Source organism: Glycine max, chromosome 14 (assembly GCF_000004515.6).
Source record: "Glycine max cultivar Williams 82 chromosome 14, Glycine_max_v4.0, whole genome shotgun sequence".
NCBI lineage: Eukaryota > Viridiplantae > Streptophyta > Magnoliopsida > Fabales > Fabaceae > Glycine > Glycine max.
This window is the reverse complement of record NC_038250.2, coordinates 9,847,880-9,864,187: the sequence shown is the minus strand read 5'-3', so window position 1 is coordinate 9,864,187 and position 16,308 is coordinate 9,847,880. Positions and strand designations below refer to the sequence as shown.

Genomic DNA, 16,308 nt, shown 5'->3' with positions numbered 1-16,308 from the left:
TTTTAAGAAAGAAAGGTGATAGGGACAATTTTGGCATTTCAAAAGTTTGTTGGGTGCACCAGCAAAAATGCTGGGTGCACCTAGCAACACTCTAAATGAAAATGTAAAGAGTTGGATCATACACATGCCATGCCTAAAGGAAAAAAGAATTCAAATAGGTGGGGAAAAAACAAGTTGGCTAATGTATATTATAATTATTTTAAAAAAAAATTGGCGACGTCTATTAAGTGTATGTATCTACTGGAATTAAATTATATGATAAATATGATAAAATGTGCATGGGACAGTCTAGGTGGTTTTTATCGTTGATGAAATGTTTAATTTGTATTAGTGTTATGTTAAATGCTTTGGATAAGCAACCTCTGGCCCAAATTGAGGAAGTTCATCCCCAAATACTTATTAAAACTAATTATAATTTTAAAAAATTAACAACTCTAATTTTTTAAATAGTAAAGACCACAAATATTATTAACAAGAAACAATACCACTCAAGACTATCACAATATAGTATCTGGTGGTGAATACACTATCTTCGTACAGCATTCTACTTTGACATCTATTACTAAACAAATTACAAGTTATTGTGAGTTGTGACACATCTGAAAGTGAAATTCCCACTAATGAATGGCTCGCTCGACACAATTAGCGTTGATAATTAATTTTATAAATTAGATATTTTTAAGATAGATACCACAAGTATCTTTCAAAGATTTTTTCCAAAAAAATCAAGTGTAATACCACCAAATAAAGGTTTTTAATAAGCTCGCGATCGTCACTAAGAAATATTTCTATGTTGGTGTTAATTTTCATAATTGTTAGGTCGACCCCAATCTAAATAGAAACATTGTAACCTTTTGGACATAAAATTAAATAAGCTAAATAACTATTTAAATATTATCAATTAAATTATTATTATTATTATTATTATTATTAAGAGTATTTGATCTAATTTACAATTTATTTGATTTATTATATAATTATACAATGATTGACATAAATCTAAAATATAATTATCCAGAATTTAAACTAAAACAATTTTGTATTTTATTATTCTTTGTTTAAAAATATTCAATTTTGATGTAAATTAAAATAACTATTTTTAAATTAACTTTATTTTATATTGTTATTTTGAATATATTTATTACATGTATTATTATTATAAATTGTCTATGCAAATTTGATCCAAATATTTGTACAAAAATATTAGTGAAGTATATGTTATAAATAAAATATATAAAAAGTATAGTAAATAGTATAATATGATATAAAATTTGTTAATCTTACAAGCGAATTAAATTTTTTATAACGTGCTTGAAATACATTTGTTCTTTTACTCTTCACTATATGATTTTTTCACATAAGCCTATACCTTGATTGAAAAGTTAAATGACTCCAAAATTGTAACAATGATACCCAAATAAAATGGTGGGGGTAAAACTTGTAAAATTTGGGAGTGAGAATAGAGAAAGATTTTTGGGTAGCACTCAAACCACGTCTACGTTTCAGAGTTAGTCAGAAGAGTATTGGGGAATTGATACTTTCAGACCACACCACGTGGATTATTTCATTTTTTAAATATACTTCTTATCTAACTTTGCTAGCAGGTAACCCTTAAAAATACTGACGCTCCGATTAAAAATTCAATATATCTGACGGCTGTAGTAACTTTCCCACAGACGTTAGCCAACGTCTCAATCTAACTAGCAGTTATAGTTGGCATTGATTTGTTCACAACAATTTGCAAAACCTCTCTATAACTTTGGTAAATCAGTTAATTAATGGATCAGAGCGGGACTATTGTGTTTTGTTTTTCACTTTTGCATCCATGCAATAATATTTTTCGAAGTCTTGGTACGAATTCTCATATCTACATTATTTAATTAGACCTAATACATGTCATGACATTGATAATTTGGCATACTTCACCACAAATAGTATAGAGAATTTTAGGTGTGTTGATGGTATAAATTTATCTTGATATCTGTAATCTTAACCCATCCAACCCTAGTAGATCCTTTTTTACCTCTCGGATGTTCATGAAACAATGGTAGGATGTTCGTTGAATTGTTTGATTGATGTTGTTGTTCTTATTGTTTAGAATGACCAGTCCTTCTAATACCTTTGTATTCTATACAACAAATTCCCACATACTATAACACCAATTTACAAATGAAAGCATGCATGGATTACAATAATTGAATGTGCCCTTTGATAATTAAGTTTGATGTTAAATTTGAACTATACGATTCAATAATTTGAGGTGAGAGTCAGAGTATGCAGGAGTTTCTATTTCCAATTTCAATCTGCAGTATTGTTAAGCTCACCATATTCAAAGTATTGTCCAATTTGGCGTGAAGATTTTGTGTTTAAAAGATGTTTTGGTATGTTAAGGGAGAAAAATATCTATAAATTATCATTGGTCTTGTTTCCTAAGAAATGTAGGATTTTTTTAGTATATTTGAATAATAATCCCAATTGAAATTGAGGGATATGTGATTTAAGTTCTCCTTCTAATGTCAATGTCTCAATTGTTCCAACCTCTTTAATATTGAAACATTGACATTAAAACAAAGACTTGAACCTCACAGTGAAGACTATTAGGTCCTCTAATTTCTTGTCCTCAACTTGGGGTTACTCTTCTAATACATAAAAAAAGTCTCACATTACTTAATCAAGACTAAAGATAATTTATAAATATTTTCTTTCCTTAACCTATTAAGGCATCCATTAAAAACAAAATTGTGAAGGCTCACAAGACTAAAAGTGGACAATTTCTTAAATGCAATAAGCCTAACAATGTAATCAGCTAGAGGTTGGAACAATTTCTCTCTATCAATGGCTTGAAATCTTAGAGATGAAAAGCCATGCCATGTCCAGGAATAAATCTAGCACTTTCTTCCGTGTACACGTGAGTTTCATTTTGCAGCCTGCAAGAATGATTACATAAAAGGAAGTCAAAATCCAATAAAGTGAACATGTTAATATCATCATGCATCTAAATTGTTTATTGAATAATGTTCTGACAAGAGAATGTTAACTTGGATTATCAGGGTCTTAATTTTATTTTAAGATTTTTGGGTTTGGATTTGAGTAGCAAGTACTTACGATTGGTAAACAGTTTTATTCATGGTTGTAGATGAATGGAACCAAGCACCATTTAGATATAGAAGTTCCCCATCTATTCTTGCTTCGATTCTTCTGTCCATTTCATTAGCGCAAATCGATAGTGGTTGGTCCGAAGCCTGAATCGAAAGCATAAAAATTCTTGTGAAGAATATTTAAGAGTACTTCATTTTAGTCTCTCATATTATATATAATTGTTTTAATACATTAGATATTTTAGTATCTAACTTTATTAAAATTTAATTTTAACTGTTAGCCTTAAAATGTCGTGAATGATATTTTTTTAAGTCACAAAAAGTAAAGTAAAATTTTAAGGAATTCGGAACAAAAATAATTGAAACATGTAATGGCAATAACTTGAACAAGAGTTTAGTGGAATGTTTAATTATAAGTACAAAAAGAAACAAGGCTTTTTTTTTCGCATACCATAACCCAACCCCATGTGTCGGCAAATGATGGTACATGAGTCGTGTATGCAATCACATCTGCACCCAAAAAATATCTTTAGTTTTTCAGCTTAAAGACATGTGCTCTTTTAGTTCTGTTAATGATATCTTAAATTCAATCCCATAATAAAAGACTTGAATTAGATAGTCTTACATTTGAAAACCTGTTTGATCGTGTTATATATAGAAGTGAAGACCTCCTTGTGTGTGAAGATACCTGCTGGTCCAGCCTACACAATATGCATTTTTGTTTTTGTCAAACATTATTAAGTAGATGAGTAGAGAAAAGTTTCTCCTAGGTCATAACCACCTAAGGCCGTTGCTTCTTGCACATCCAAGTTGCTTCCTACATTCTTTCCTTCCTGAATATTTTTTTACCTTTCAAATTGGTCGTTCCAAAAATCAAAATCTGCACTCATTTTGGAATATAATTTTATATTTTGGATCGATTATTAAGTCAAAAAAGAGATGCAGGATGCAACTTAGAGGAATAGGAGACAACAATCACGACTTAAAAGGGTGTTACTCATATTCATTATCTACCTACCTGGGTCACAAAAATGCCATTATCATTGAGCTTGGGCTTCAGGATCTTCTCATAGAAGGATTTGGTGTAGAGTTGATAGCATGGCCCATCTTCAAGTGGGTCTGCCAAATCTCCAACAATGATATCAAACTTTTCCTTTCTCTTCTCCAATTCAGCCCTTCAAAAATGAGAAATGTCATTGGACTATTGAGATAGTTTATTTGACCTTGTGGAAGAAGATAGTTATTAATCTTCAAAGCTTAAAATAAAACCTTTAATAATTTAGTAATAAAGAGATATATTTCATCTTAAAATTTTGAAGTTTAAATTTTCATTTAAGGTTTAAAAAATTGATTCCATCCAACACTATAGTTTTGTGGTTAAAAATAATATATAAATGAAAGGTAAAATGTCAAAAATCATTAATAATAAAGTAAGCAAGTTACTTACTTGGCATCATTGATGACAAGGTCCAGCTTCTTATGAGAAAACGCCTCCTTATTTACAATCAAGTATTTTCGGCAAAAATTTACCACCTCCTGCGAAAATTAGTGGTTGAATTTCCATTGACTTTATTTGAGCGTCTTCATCAATCTTAAGAATAGGATATAGTATAAATTCCTGTTGTAACGTTGACATCTTAACTTATCAAACATTCACTTGTTATTATAATATTTTATATATTTCCCACATTTCTTGTGAAAACCATCTAACACTCAATAATAATTTATAGGTGATTGGGGATATTTTTAGTTCATATACTTTCATTATCATGTAATTTAGTGCATAAATTTTATAAAAAAAAGTATTTTTAGTCTCTTTTCACATTATCCTTAAAGATAATATTAATTTTTCTTCAACGTGAAGAAAGATTAAAAATATATTTTTTTATAAAGTTCTATAGACTAAATTGCATGATACTAAAGTTTAAGAACTACAAATAAAATTCAACTAAAGTATAGGAATTAAAAATATATTTTATAATTTTTTTTTTTAAAAAAAATACACCCTTTGATCTCTGTCCATATTTATATGGGTATAATTAATGTTTGAATTTGATGAAAGGCTAAGAAGCAAATGAATAATATGGTATGTTAGTAACCAACCTTGTCTATATCGCACATGATCACTCTGTCCATTGACCTGTGCTTAAGGGCTTCCCTAGCAGCAGAACCTTCACCTCCCCCCATTATAAACACAGTCTTGGGGCTGCCAAAACAATCATTAACAAATGCCTCTTCATATTAATCAAGGGTTCATATGCCCAATGGAGTCTACCAAGAAGCATAATCATGTACTGGTATATATATATGTGTGTATTATCTTAACTAGATTTCATGAAGTAAGCGTAAGAAAGACAAGAATTGCTGTGGTATTAATAATATTATCGAAGGTTAGTTGCCAAATAATTATTAATTAATGATTTTATTATACAAATATTTATAATAAAATAATCCAGATTCGTTACTCGGCTTAATTAAGTACATGTACCATCAAATTAAAACACTATATGGGCATTAGAGAAAGTCGTGCTTAAATGAGATTTTAGCAAAGACGATGGTTCATTCACTTAGGTTCTCTTTAGATAAATTTTTCTATAAATATTTTTAGGGAAAAAAAAACAAGCTTTTTTCATAAATTAGAATTAACTTGTATATAGGTTAAAATAAATTTTTAGATAAACTAAAGTGAAAAAAAAATTACAAATTATATATATATATATATATATATATATATATATATATATATATTATCAGAGAAAAAAAATTATCCTTTTCTGTAGTCCACGAATATTATCCTTTACCAAAATGTCATCATTATGAACGCACTGGCGCACGCCCGTTTACACATACTTACTTTATATAAAAAGAAAGAGATCAAACTATGTGTGAACTTGGATAAAATATTTAATGCAATATTGCATACTTTTAGAAAATAATAAAACTATTTCTTTATAAAACATAACTAATATAGTATTCTCGTTTCCCCACAAAAAAAGGTTTCGCAAAGGCTAGACTCAAAACATGATGCCATTTAACATTTGGAACTTAGAGGAATTTCATTATAATGGAATTTTTAAACAAAAATTAATTCTCACGCAATTTTTAGTTTTGGATTAGTTGACTTGATTGTGTTGTATATATAAACAATCATTCTAAATAGTTTTTAAGAAGTCAAACAATTAATTGTAAAACTCACTTTAAATTTTTTAAAAATTAAAACTTGTTACAGTTTTTAAATTCCCTGTAACATTGTAAGCCCTTCAAAAATGAATATTAATAAACTCTAACATGATCCAACCAACAAGCTCTTACTTAGGGTGGCATAAAAGAGGTGGATGAATCAAGCATTCATGATAAACAAATTCGTCCGTTTCAGCACTCTGCATCTTCCCATCAAGCACCAAGGCCTGCATGCAACACATCAATAATTATAATCAAGTTATTAACTAATAACACCTTTTTTATAGTAGTTAAAACTTAATAAAAATTATGAAGTTACATATATAAGACACATAAATTAAATAAGACGTGAAACTCTGTATAATAAATTTCACCCTAACTAATAATAAAATACTTGCTAGAGAATGCCTTAATAGCATTTCTCAATATTATTTAAAAAATTTCCCTCCCTCTTTTTTCTCAATACTACAACTAGAATAGAAGAATTAAAGGAATTCAGAATATTGTATTTATTTGTTTTTGTTCTGCCCTTATGAGAAGAAGAAGCAGCAGAGTTTGCAAACCTTTCCAAAACGTTTTGTATCTAAGAGAGCTATGTCCTGGTACTCGCTAATGGCTTTATGGAGCACACTGTTGAAATTGAAACAATATTAGAAAAAAAAATTAAAGTAATGAAACAAAACAAAAATTATATCTATTAAGCAAGGCAGAGCAAAATGAAAATGAGAGTAATTTTTTGTTTGAATCAATATACATTGATATCGAGTAGTAGTGAATTGCTGAAGCTATGATGACGAACCTGTTGAGTTTAAAAGACCATTTGAGATCATCATCGATGATTTCCTCGTACCAAGAAGAATCATGGTTCTGATCATTGACATGGTTTTGTTGGGTTTCAATTTCATGGCCAAACTTTGAGAACCCATTAATGTAGAACACCTCTGGAGCTTCTCCCATGTTAGGAAAAAAAATAATAGACAACAACAGTGATTTCACAGAATTGGATGAAAAGTGCAATGTGGTTATGGAGTTGCAGGGTGTGGCAATAGTGGGCAGCACTCGCTTTTATAGCTACCCATCATGAAGAATGGATATTAATTAAAATTCGATTTGGTTTGTATTACAAAACACGTCATGAGAACTCAATAGATTTAGTTCAGCTCTTATTGAATTTGTGTAAAAAAAATTAAAATTGATTTTCACATAATATATTTTTTGGGAAGGAGATTTTTGGGAGGGAGATTTAAGTGTGATTAAATTATAATCGAAGATTAATCTCAATAACATCAAAGATTAAAGTTTTTGAAGATACCTGGAGTCCCACCAAGGAGTTAAAGATTCTAATAAGTATAGTTACTAAAAAAACACCTAATGAGATAAATATCAAATAATTTTGTTTGATTTTCAAATTAAATACTATTAAATATTTTAATACATTCATTTTTTATAATAATTTTTATGATTAAGAACACACTTTAAAACAATCAATTAATATCATATTTATTTTTTTTAATTCGTAGAAATAAAAGATAAAAAATTTATAATAACTCATACACAATATTCGATCAACTGAATTAAATCTCTTTGATTTAATAGTATGTCTAGAAGTGTGTCTTAAGTGATTGTTAAAAAAATAATTTTATGATTTTGTACAATAAATAGATTATATTTTGTGTTTTTAACATGTATGGTTGTTAATACCGCTGCTAATGCCTTGTACTATTGGATATGCTTACATACACGTCTCTAATGATACAAATAGTTAAATTATTTTCCACAACATCTCATATTATGTGACACTAATGTAGTCTTCAAATTCAGCATCTGGACCTCACCATTCTGCCCCACGGTTTCTCTCTCTCTCACACACACATATATATAAGTGAGACAAATTCATTCATCCATTAATGTCTCTATGTTACCATTAATGAAAGAGCATACGTGGGACACAGGGAGAAAAATGTCACATAAATGATTGTTAACATGACTATTGAATAGATTGAACAAAAATGTCAGTAAATTACCATTGGACTAAAATGTCAATAATTTTCCACTGGATCAAAATGTCATTAATTTTTTTGAACCAAAATGTGAGTACGTTTCTATTGGATTAATTTGTCAGACCCCAATTTCAGTTCATTTAAAGGTAAAATATAATTTAATTTTCATCTTCCTTCCTTTTTTTTATCGTTGCAAGCATAACATTACAATAAACACTTAAAAAAAATAAGAAAGCAAGCATAAGTTAGAACAAACATAATAATAAACATAATATTAATTAATAAGCATAATCTGTTTGTTGATATGAAATTTTTAATGTGACAATACACTTGAAATGAAGGTGAGGAGGAATAAAAACCTCACTTTCTCTCACACTTTTATTAGATTCAAAATGTTATATATATATAGAATACAAAAAGAGAGAGAAGAGGGAGAAGATGATAGTGACATCTCATTGCTGCCTTTTGAATAAGGCTTACAGATTAAGCTACCAAACATAGGTAAAATAAAAAAATATTCAACACTCCCCCTCAAGCTGGAGCATATAAATCATATGCACCAAGCTTGGAACATATAGTCTGAATTCTAGGTCCTCTTAAGGACTTAGTCAAAATATCCGCTGACTGGTCATTAGAACCAATGAACTCAGTGACAATCTCCTTGGACAGAAGCTTCTCTCAAATGAAATGACAATCAATCTCTATATGCTTAGTCCTTTCATGAAATACTGGGTTTGAGGCAATATGAAGAGTAGCCTGATTATCACAATACAACTTCATTTGCAACTCTTCACAAAACCTCAATTCTTGCAAAAATTGTTTAATCCACATGAGTTCACAAGCAACCATAGCCATTGATCGATATTCAGCTTCTGCACTGGACCGAGCTACAACCGTCTGTTTCTTGCTTTTCCAAGAGATAAGATTTCCTCCAATGAAGACACAATAGTCTGATGTAGACCTCCTATCTATGGGACAGCCAGCCCAATCAGCATCACAATATCCTGATAATTGCGTATTACCCTTGTCTTCATACAACAACCCTTGTCCAGGAGCTCTCTTAATATACCTCAAAATACGCATGACAACATTCCAATGGTCCAAATGAGGATTCTGCATAAATTGGCTAACCACTCCCACAGCAAAGGAGATATCAGGTCTAGTGATGGTAAGGTAAATGAGTTTTCCCACAAGCCTCCTATATCTCTCGAGGTCAGGATAAACTTCACTTTGATCTGCCATGAGCTTCAGATTAGGATCCATAGGGCTTTCAACAGGCCTACAATTTTGCATACCTGTTTCTTCTAAAATATCAAGAGCATACTTTCTTTGAGAGATCACAACACCATCTCCTGATTAAGCCACCTCAATACCAAGGAAATACTTCAAAGACCCCAGATCTTTGGTCTAGAAATAACTGAATAAATGCTCTTTTAGCTGGGTGATCTTAGTAGCATCATTCCCTGTAATCACTATATCATCAACATAGACCATTAGATAAACACATTTTCCAGGAGATGTATGACAATAAAATACAGAGTGATCAGCTTCACTTCGTTTCAGTCCAAACATTTGAACAACCTGACAAATTTACCAAACCAAGCGTGAGGAGATTGCTTCAACCCATAGAGAGATCGGTGAAGCTTACACACAAGGCCATACTCCCCCTGAGCAACAAACACAGGAGGTTGCTCCATATAAATATCCTCCTCAAGATCACCGTGGAGGAAGGCATTCTTAATATCGAGCTGATGGAGGGGCCAGTGACGGATGGCAGTCATAGCAAGAAACAGACGAACAATGATGAGTTTGGCGACAGGAGAGAAAATATCACAATAATCAATGCCATATACCTGTGTGTAGCCTTTAGCTACCAAACGAGCCTTAAGCCGATCAACCTCACCAGTGTGCCCAACTTTAACAGTATAAACCCACCTACAACCCACAGGTGTCTTACCAGGAGGAAGAGGAACAAGCTCCCAAGTACCATTATTTTCAAGGGCCTGCATTTCATCAATCATAGCCTGTTTCCAGCCAGGATGATCAAGTGCCTCACGGACAGTGGAAGGAATGGCAAGGGAAGACAATGAACAAACAAAGGAACTGTATGAAGGAGACAAACGGTGGTAGCTTAAGAAATTATAAATAGGATGAGGATTACGGGTAGAACGAGTACCTTTTCTGATGGCAATGGGCCAATGTGAATCAGAAGGACGAGGAGAAGTGGAAGGAGAGGACGGATCCATGAGTGGAGGACTGGTCGAAGAAGGACGAGAATCACGAGGAGAGGCTTCAGGTACTGGAGATCCAATCTGCCTTGTCCTGTGTTGATCTGTAGTCAGAGGTGGTGAGACGACTTCAGGTGAATTTGGTGAGGAAGATGGAACAATTCTGACATTTTGGCTGGAGTTATCTAGGGGATAAGGAGAAGGAATAGGAAGAACTTCTTGGAGAGATGAAGAATGGTCTACGGAGGGTGAAAAGAAGGATGTGTCTTCAAAGAAGGTTACATCTACAGACATGTAGTATCGTCTCATGGTTGGAGAGTAACATTTGTAACCCTTTTGAAGACGAGAATAACCCAGGAAGACACATTTGACTGACCTAGCAGAGAGTTTGTCTAAACCAGGAGACAAATCATGAACAAAACAGGTACAACCAAACACTTTAGGAGAGACATGAAATAAAGGATCATGAGGAAAGACAATTGAGTGAGGAATTTGGTTTTCAAGAGAAGAAGAAGGCATTCGATTGATTAGGAAACAAGCATTAAGCACCGCATCTCCCCAATGATGTATTGGAACATTCGAATTCAGCATTAGGGAGCGTGCAGTTTCAAGAAGATGACGATTCTTTCTTTCTACAATACCATTTTGTTGTGGTGTGTGAGGACATGTGGACTGATGTAGAATACCTTTGGAAGACAAAAAAAAAAAAGAAAGATCATGAGAGAAATACTCTTTACCATTATCACTTCTGAAAATTTTAATTGTTTTTCCAAATTGATTCTCAATTTCATTGTAGAATGACACAAATATAGGCAAAAGTTTAGATCTGTCTTTCATTAAATAAACCCAAGTACATCTGGAGAATTCATCAATGAAGGTTACAAAATATCGAAAACCAAAAGATGTAACACGACTTGGTCCCCAAATATCAGAATGAATGGTAGAGAAAGTCGAGTTACATCTTTGTACAATTTGAGGAAATGACGACCTGACATGTTTTCCTAGTTGACAAGACTCATAATCTAAGACTCGAAGATTCTTAAGACTAGGGACCATCATCTTCAATTTTGATAAACTTGGGTGACCTAGACGATCATGCAAAAATTTTGGATTTTGAGATTGCAAAACAAGACCCAGGTGGACTGGATTCCAAATAGTAAAGTCCTCATGATTCATGTCCTTCTTCAATCAGTCGCCCCGTCCCATGTTCCTGAATAACAAAAGAATTAGCAGTAAAGGTTACTGAACAATTTAACGAACGAGTTAACTGACTTAGTGAGGTTAAATTATAGGGACACTGAGGAAGGAATAAAACAGAGTTTAATTTCAAGGAAGGGGACAATGAAACTTGACCACTTCCTTGAGACGCAACCTTGGAGCCATTAGCTACAGTGACGAGGTGAGGAATTTTTGGTAAGGAAAAGGATGAAAAAGAAGACTTATTATCGGAAATATGGTCAGAGGCACTTGAGTCGAGTATCCAAGGACTAGGACCTTCAATTGATTGAGAGATACAAGTTGTTGAAAAACATGGTACAAATGAGGATTGAGCTTGGTTGCTAGGTTTCTCGGATTTGATCTTCAAATACTCCTGATACTCCTCATCAGAGAACTTAGACTCTATTTTTTTCTGATCTAGAAACATGTGCAAACTTGTCAGGAAACCCATGCAACGAATAACAATTCTCTTGGGTGTGACCCATCCTCTTGCAGCAGGTGCAATGAGGACGTCCACCCCTTCCACTGCAGCCTCCTCTGCTGTTGCGGCCGCCTCCTCTACAACGAGATGCAACCATTGCTGACGTCTCCACACTATCAGTAGGATTTTCATCCTTCGATACGTGAAGCACACAGAGAAGCCTAGTGATGAGAGAATCCATGGATGGAACCCGATCCCCAGCGAGTACTTGATCACGAACATGATCAAAGTATGAGTGTAAGCTTCTCAAGATAAGGACAATGTAAAACTTGTCCAACTTCCTGTTCACTTATTCTAATGAATCAGCCACAAGAAACTTTCTCAGCTCTTCCACGGCAGCCCGAGCCTTACCCACATGAGCAATCATGTCATGGCTGGTTTGCTTGAGGGTTGTAACCTTCATGGTCGCATCAAATAAGCTTTGTATATCATTGGCAAAAATTTCTTGAGCCTTCTTCCAAAAAGAACGACACGTTTTAAATGATCTAAGGATATCCAAAATATCCGGCTCAACTGATTGCCATAACACAGCACACAGTTGATAGTCAAGCTTCTCCCATTCGACTCTTTTGTCACTTGAAACAGAATCGGAAGCTTTATCCAAGTGGTCATGGTGTCCTTGACTGAGAAACCAAAGTTCTACGGAAGCAGACCATGAGGGGTAATTTTTCCACTTTAGTTTAGCAGTTGTGATAGTTGGAGTCCTGGAGAAGGAGAAAACAGGTCCAGGGGAAGTCATTTTGACCCACAAGGTGAAACCCTAAGAGAGCAAAAGAAGGAGAGAATAGGGTTGTAGCGTTCCAGGTGACGAAACTAGAAACTGAGGGCTGGAACGGACTCAGGAGGAGCCGACGGAGGGAATGGCGGAGGCGCGACACGATTCCGGCGCGGGGACGGCGGCGCGTGGACGGCGACGATGACACCTGCTCTGATACCAACTTGAAATGAAGGTGAGGAGGAATAAAAACCTCAATTTCTCTCACACTTTTATTAGATTCAAAATGTTACATATATATAGAATACAAAAAGAGAGAGAAGAGGGAGAAGATGATAGTGACATCTCACTGCTGCCTTCTGAATAAGGCTTACAGATTAAGCTACCAAACATAGGTAAAATACAAAAATATTCAACAAGTACTTTTCCCAAAATATAAGACTCAAACAAAAATACACCACCTTTAAGTTAATCCTTGTAGAAGCAAAGCTTCATGGTGAATCAAAGGTGATTCAAAGGTGTTTTGATGATAACAAAAGATGATGACAAAAAGCTCAAAGATCAATCAAAGAACTACTCAAGTGAATCAAGAACAATTCAAGAGTTCAAGATAAGAATCAAGAAGAATTCAAGACTCAAGAAGAAAGTTAAGAGTCGAGAATCAAGATTTAAGGTTCAAGATTTCAAAAATCAAGATCAAGATTCAAGACTCAAGATTCAAGAATCAAGAGAAGGCTTAATCAAGATAAGTATAAAAAGTTTTTCTCAAAAATTGAGTAACACATGATTTTTCTCAAAACATGTTTACCAAAGAGTTTTTACTCTCTGGTAATCGATTACCAGATTGTTGTAATCGATTACCAGTAGCAAAATTGTTTTGAAAAAGTTTTCAAATTGAATTTACAACGTTCCAATTAATTTCAAAAAGCTGTAATCGATTACAATGTTTTGGTAATCGATTACCAGTGCCTTTGAACGTTGAAATTCAAATTCAAATGTGAAGAGTTACATCCTTTCACATAAAAGCCTTGTGTAATCGATTTCACTGATTTGGTAATCGATTACCAGTGACTGTTTCTGAATAAATCAAAAGATGTAACTCTTCAAAAGGTTTTTGACTTTTTCAAATTGGTTTTAAGTTTTTCTAAAAGTTATAACTCTTCTAAATGTTTGTCTTGACCAGACATGAAGAGTCTATAAAAGCAAGGCTTTGTTTTGCATTTCAAGCATCTTGAACACTTATTTCATACAATCCTTTACAAGCCTTGCATCTCTTTGAACTTCTTCTTCTTCTTTGTACCAAAAGCTTTCTGAAGTTTTCTGGTTTTCCAAACCTTGAAAACTTGTGATATTCATCTTTTCATTCTCTTCTCCCTTTGCCAAAAAGAATTCGCCAAGGACTAACCGCCTGAATTCTTTTTGTGTCTCTCTTCTCCCTTTTCCAAAATAACAAAGGACTAACCGCCTAAATTCTTTTGTGTCTCCCTTCTCCCTTGTCGAAGAATTCAAAATGACACAGTCTGAGAATTTTTTTGATTCTTCCCATTCCCTTATACAAAAGTGTTCAAAGGACTAACCGCCTGAGAATTCTTTTGTATCCCCATTCACAAAGTATCAAAGGTTTAACAGCCTGAGATCTTTGTCTTAACACATTGGAGGGTACATCTTTTGTGGTACAAATAGAGGGTACATCTACTTGGGTTTGACTGAGAACAAGAGAGGATACATCTCTTGTGGATCAGTTCTAGTGGAGGGTACATCCACTAGGGTTTCAAAGAGAACAAGGGAGGGTACATCCCTTATGGATCTTTGCCTGTAAAAGGATTTTTACAAGGTTGAAAGAAATCTCAAGGACCGCAGTTCGCTTGGGGACTGGATGTAGGCACGGGTTGTTGCCGAACTAGTATAAAAACTCTTGTGTGTTTGTTTCCTTCTTCCCTACTCTTTTACTTTCCGTTGTGCATTTAATTTCTGCTTTTACTTTCTATTAAGTTTCTCTTCTACTCCATATTCTCTTAACAACATAAGTAAAAGTCTTAGAAGAGTAATTTTTTTAATTAGTAAAGGTTTAGGAATAATTAATTCAGCCCCCCCTTCTTAATTATTCTGAGGCCACTTGATCCAACAATCCTTACAAAAAATGAGACTCAACTTGATTTTGTCACTACCTAATGCTATCACACTAGAAATTTTCCAAAATAAACATTCTACCAATGCACAAAAATAAACATTATAACAATGTATCAATCATTACAAATTTATCCAAATTATAATAATTAGTCAGAGTCTATTATAAACAAAAGGCAAGCATATCTCATATTTCACTTCTTCGAATCTTGGCGGCGAGGCAACCCTGATGTGGGTAGGAAGCTCATGTAATTTGGTTGCTTCATCCTATGAGATGATAAATTTGAGAATATAATTCAAATTGGTACTGAAAACCTAACTGGAGGTGGTCTAAACATAGTTGACAGTAATGCAGGTATGAAGCTTATTTCCTACAACAATTATAAATAGTGACTAGTTATGCACTACATAATTTAACAATAACTAATAAGTTATATGTAAAAGTCACTCACAACACAAGGAGTTGGAGCACTTTGAGTGGTAGTTAGAGTTGGAGCACTTTCAGCATTAGGAGTTAGAGTACTTTCAAAATTAGCTGAAGATGCATAAAGAGTAGTGCAACACCATTTCGCATTTAACTTCAAAATATCAAAAGTCATAGCATGAGGAGTAGAGTCAATGAGGTTGAAAGTTACATCACCTCTATTGGATAAAACCCAGATTCCCCCTACATGACCTACTGCCTCTTGAATAATTTTTTTTTACCCCAACGACTTCCAAAATTCTTCCACATTAGCAAAAAGGTATGAGTCTTATACAAAAGAAAAAGACATGGCTAGTGGGACTTGACCAAATTTAGAATATGACATTTGGTGCAATGACCAACTACTCCTCTAATATTCCATGAAATCATAGAGAAATTACTAAAGGCAATCATGGAAACTATTAGAGATTGATGATGGCATAGTCTCAATATCCATACCATTGTTGTGTTCTTTTGCATCAACAAGAATTTCATATCTAATTCCAGATACATAGTGCATGTTCACTGTAGATTTGGCCTCATTCCCTATATCATATGTCTTAGTGATTGTGTGTGTGGCACCTAAACCTTAGGTGCAGGTGTATTAATCGCACCCTTAGTCTTGTCCTTATGAATAACATTCTGGAAAAGGCATTGCATAGGTGTGTCATTATTAGCCAATGAATTCCTAGGTCAGTTGTGTTAGGACTTGCACCAGGAATGTGTTTTTTTTTTTGTGGAATTTATTCCACTATTGGGCATTTTGCATGACCTTTCTTTTCATGCATTGCATAGGCA

The 16,308-nt window shown here is 33.4% G+C and overlaps 2 protein-coding genes across 2 annotated transcripts; both read right to left on the bottom strand.

Moving 5' to 3' along the window:
* Positions 1–2,107: 2,107 nt before the first annotated feature.
* On the bottom strand, positions 2,108–7,333 carry LOC100784972 (thermospermine synthase ACAULIS5). The gene is made up of 10 exons (XM_003544505.5): positions 7,078–7,333; positions 6,842–6,908; positions 6,411–6,505; positions 5,202–5,304; positions 4,546–4,634; positions 4,117–4,273; positions 3,724–3,799; positions 3,550–3,608; positions 3,106–3,242; positions 2,108–2,927 (listed from the first exon to the last, which is right to left on the bottom strand). Exons 1-10 carry the CDS (start codon positions 7,233–7,235, stop codon positions 2,849–2,851), a joined length of 1,020 nt encoding a protein of 339 aa, XP_003544553.1. The 5' UTR covers positions 7,236–7,333; the 3' UTR covers positions 2,108–2,848.
* A 1,623-nt stretch (positions 7,334–8,956) lies between these two features.
* Positions 8,957–9,633, bottom strand: LOC121173427 (secreted RxLR effector protein 161-like). Its single transcript, XM_041009019.1, has one exon. It carries the CDS (start codon positions 9,569–9,571, stop codon positions 8,957–8,959), a length of 615 nt encoding a protein of 204 aa, XP_040864953.1. The 5' UTR covers positions 9,572–9,633.
* Between the last annotated feature and the right edge of the window lie 6,675 nt (positions 9,634–16,308).

Bases quoted from the DNA above. Each gene is read 5' to 3' on its own strand.
- LOC100784972 (XM_003544505.5), bottom strand. From the start codon at position 7,235: ATGGGAGAAGCTCCAGAGGTGTTCTACATTAATGGGTTCTCAAAGTTT. The intron at 3,800-4,116 runs GTAGGTAGATAA...CATATTGTGTAG, and splicing joins ATGGCATTTTTGTGACCCAG to GCTGGACCAGCAGGTATCTT. The intron at 3,243-3,549 runs GTATGCGAAAAA...CTTTCGATTCAG, and splicing joins ACACATGGGGTTGGGTTATG to GCTTCGGACCAACCACTATC.
- LOC121173427 (XM_041009019.1), bottom strand. From the start codon at position 9,571: ATGCAAAATTGTAGGCCTGTTGAAAGCCCTATGGATCCTAATCTGAAG.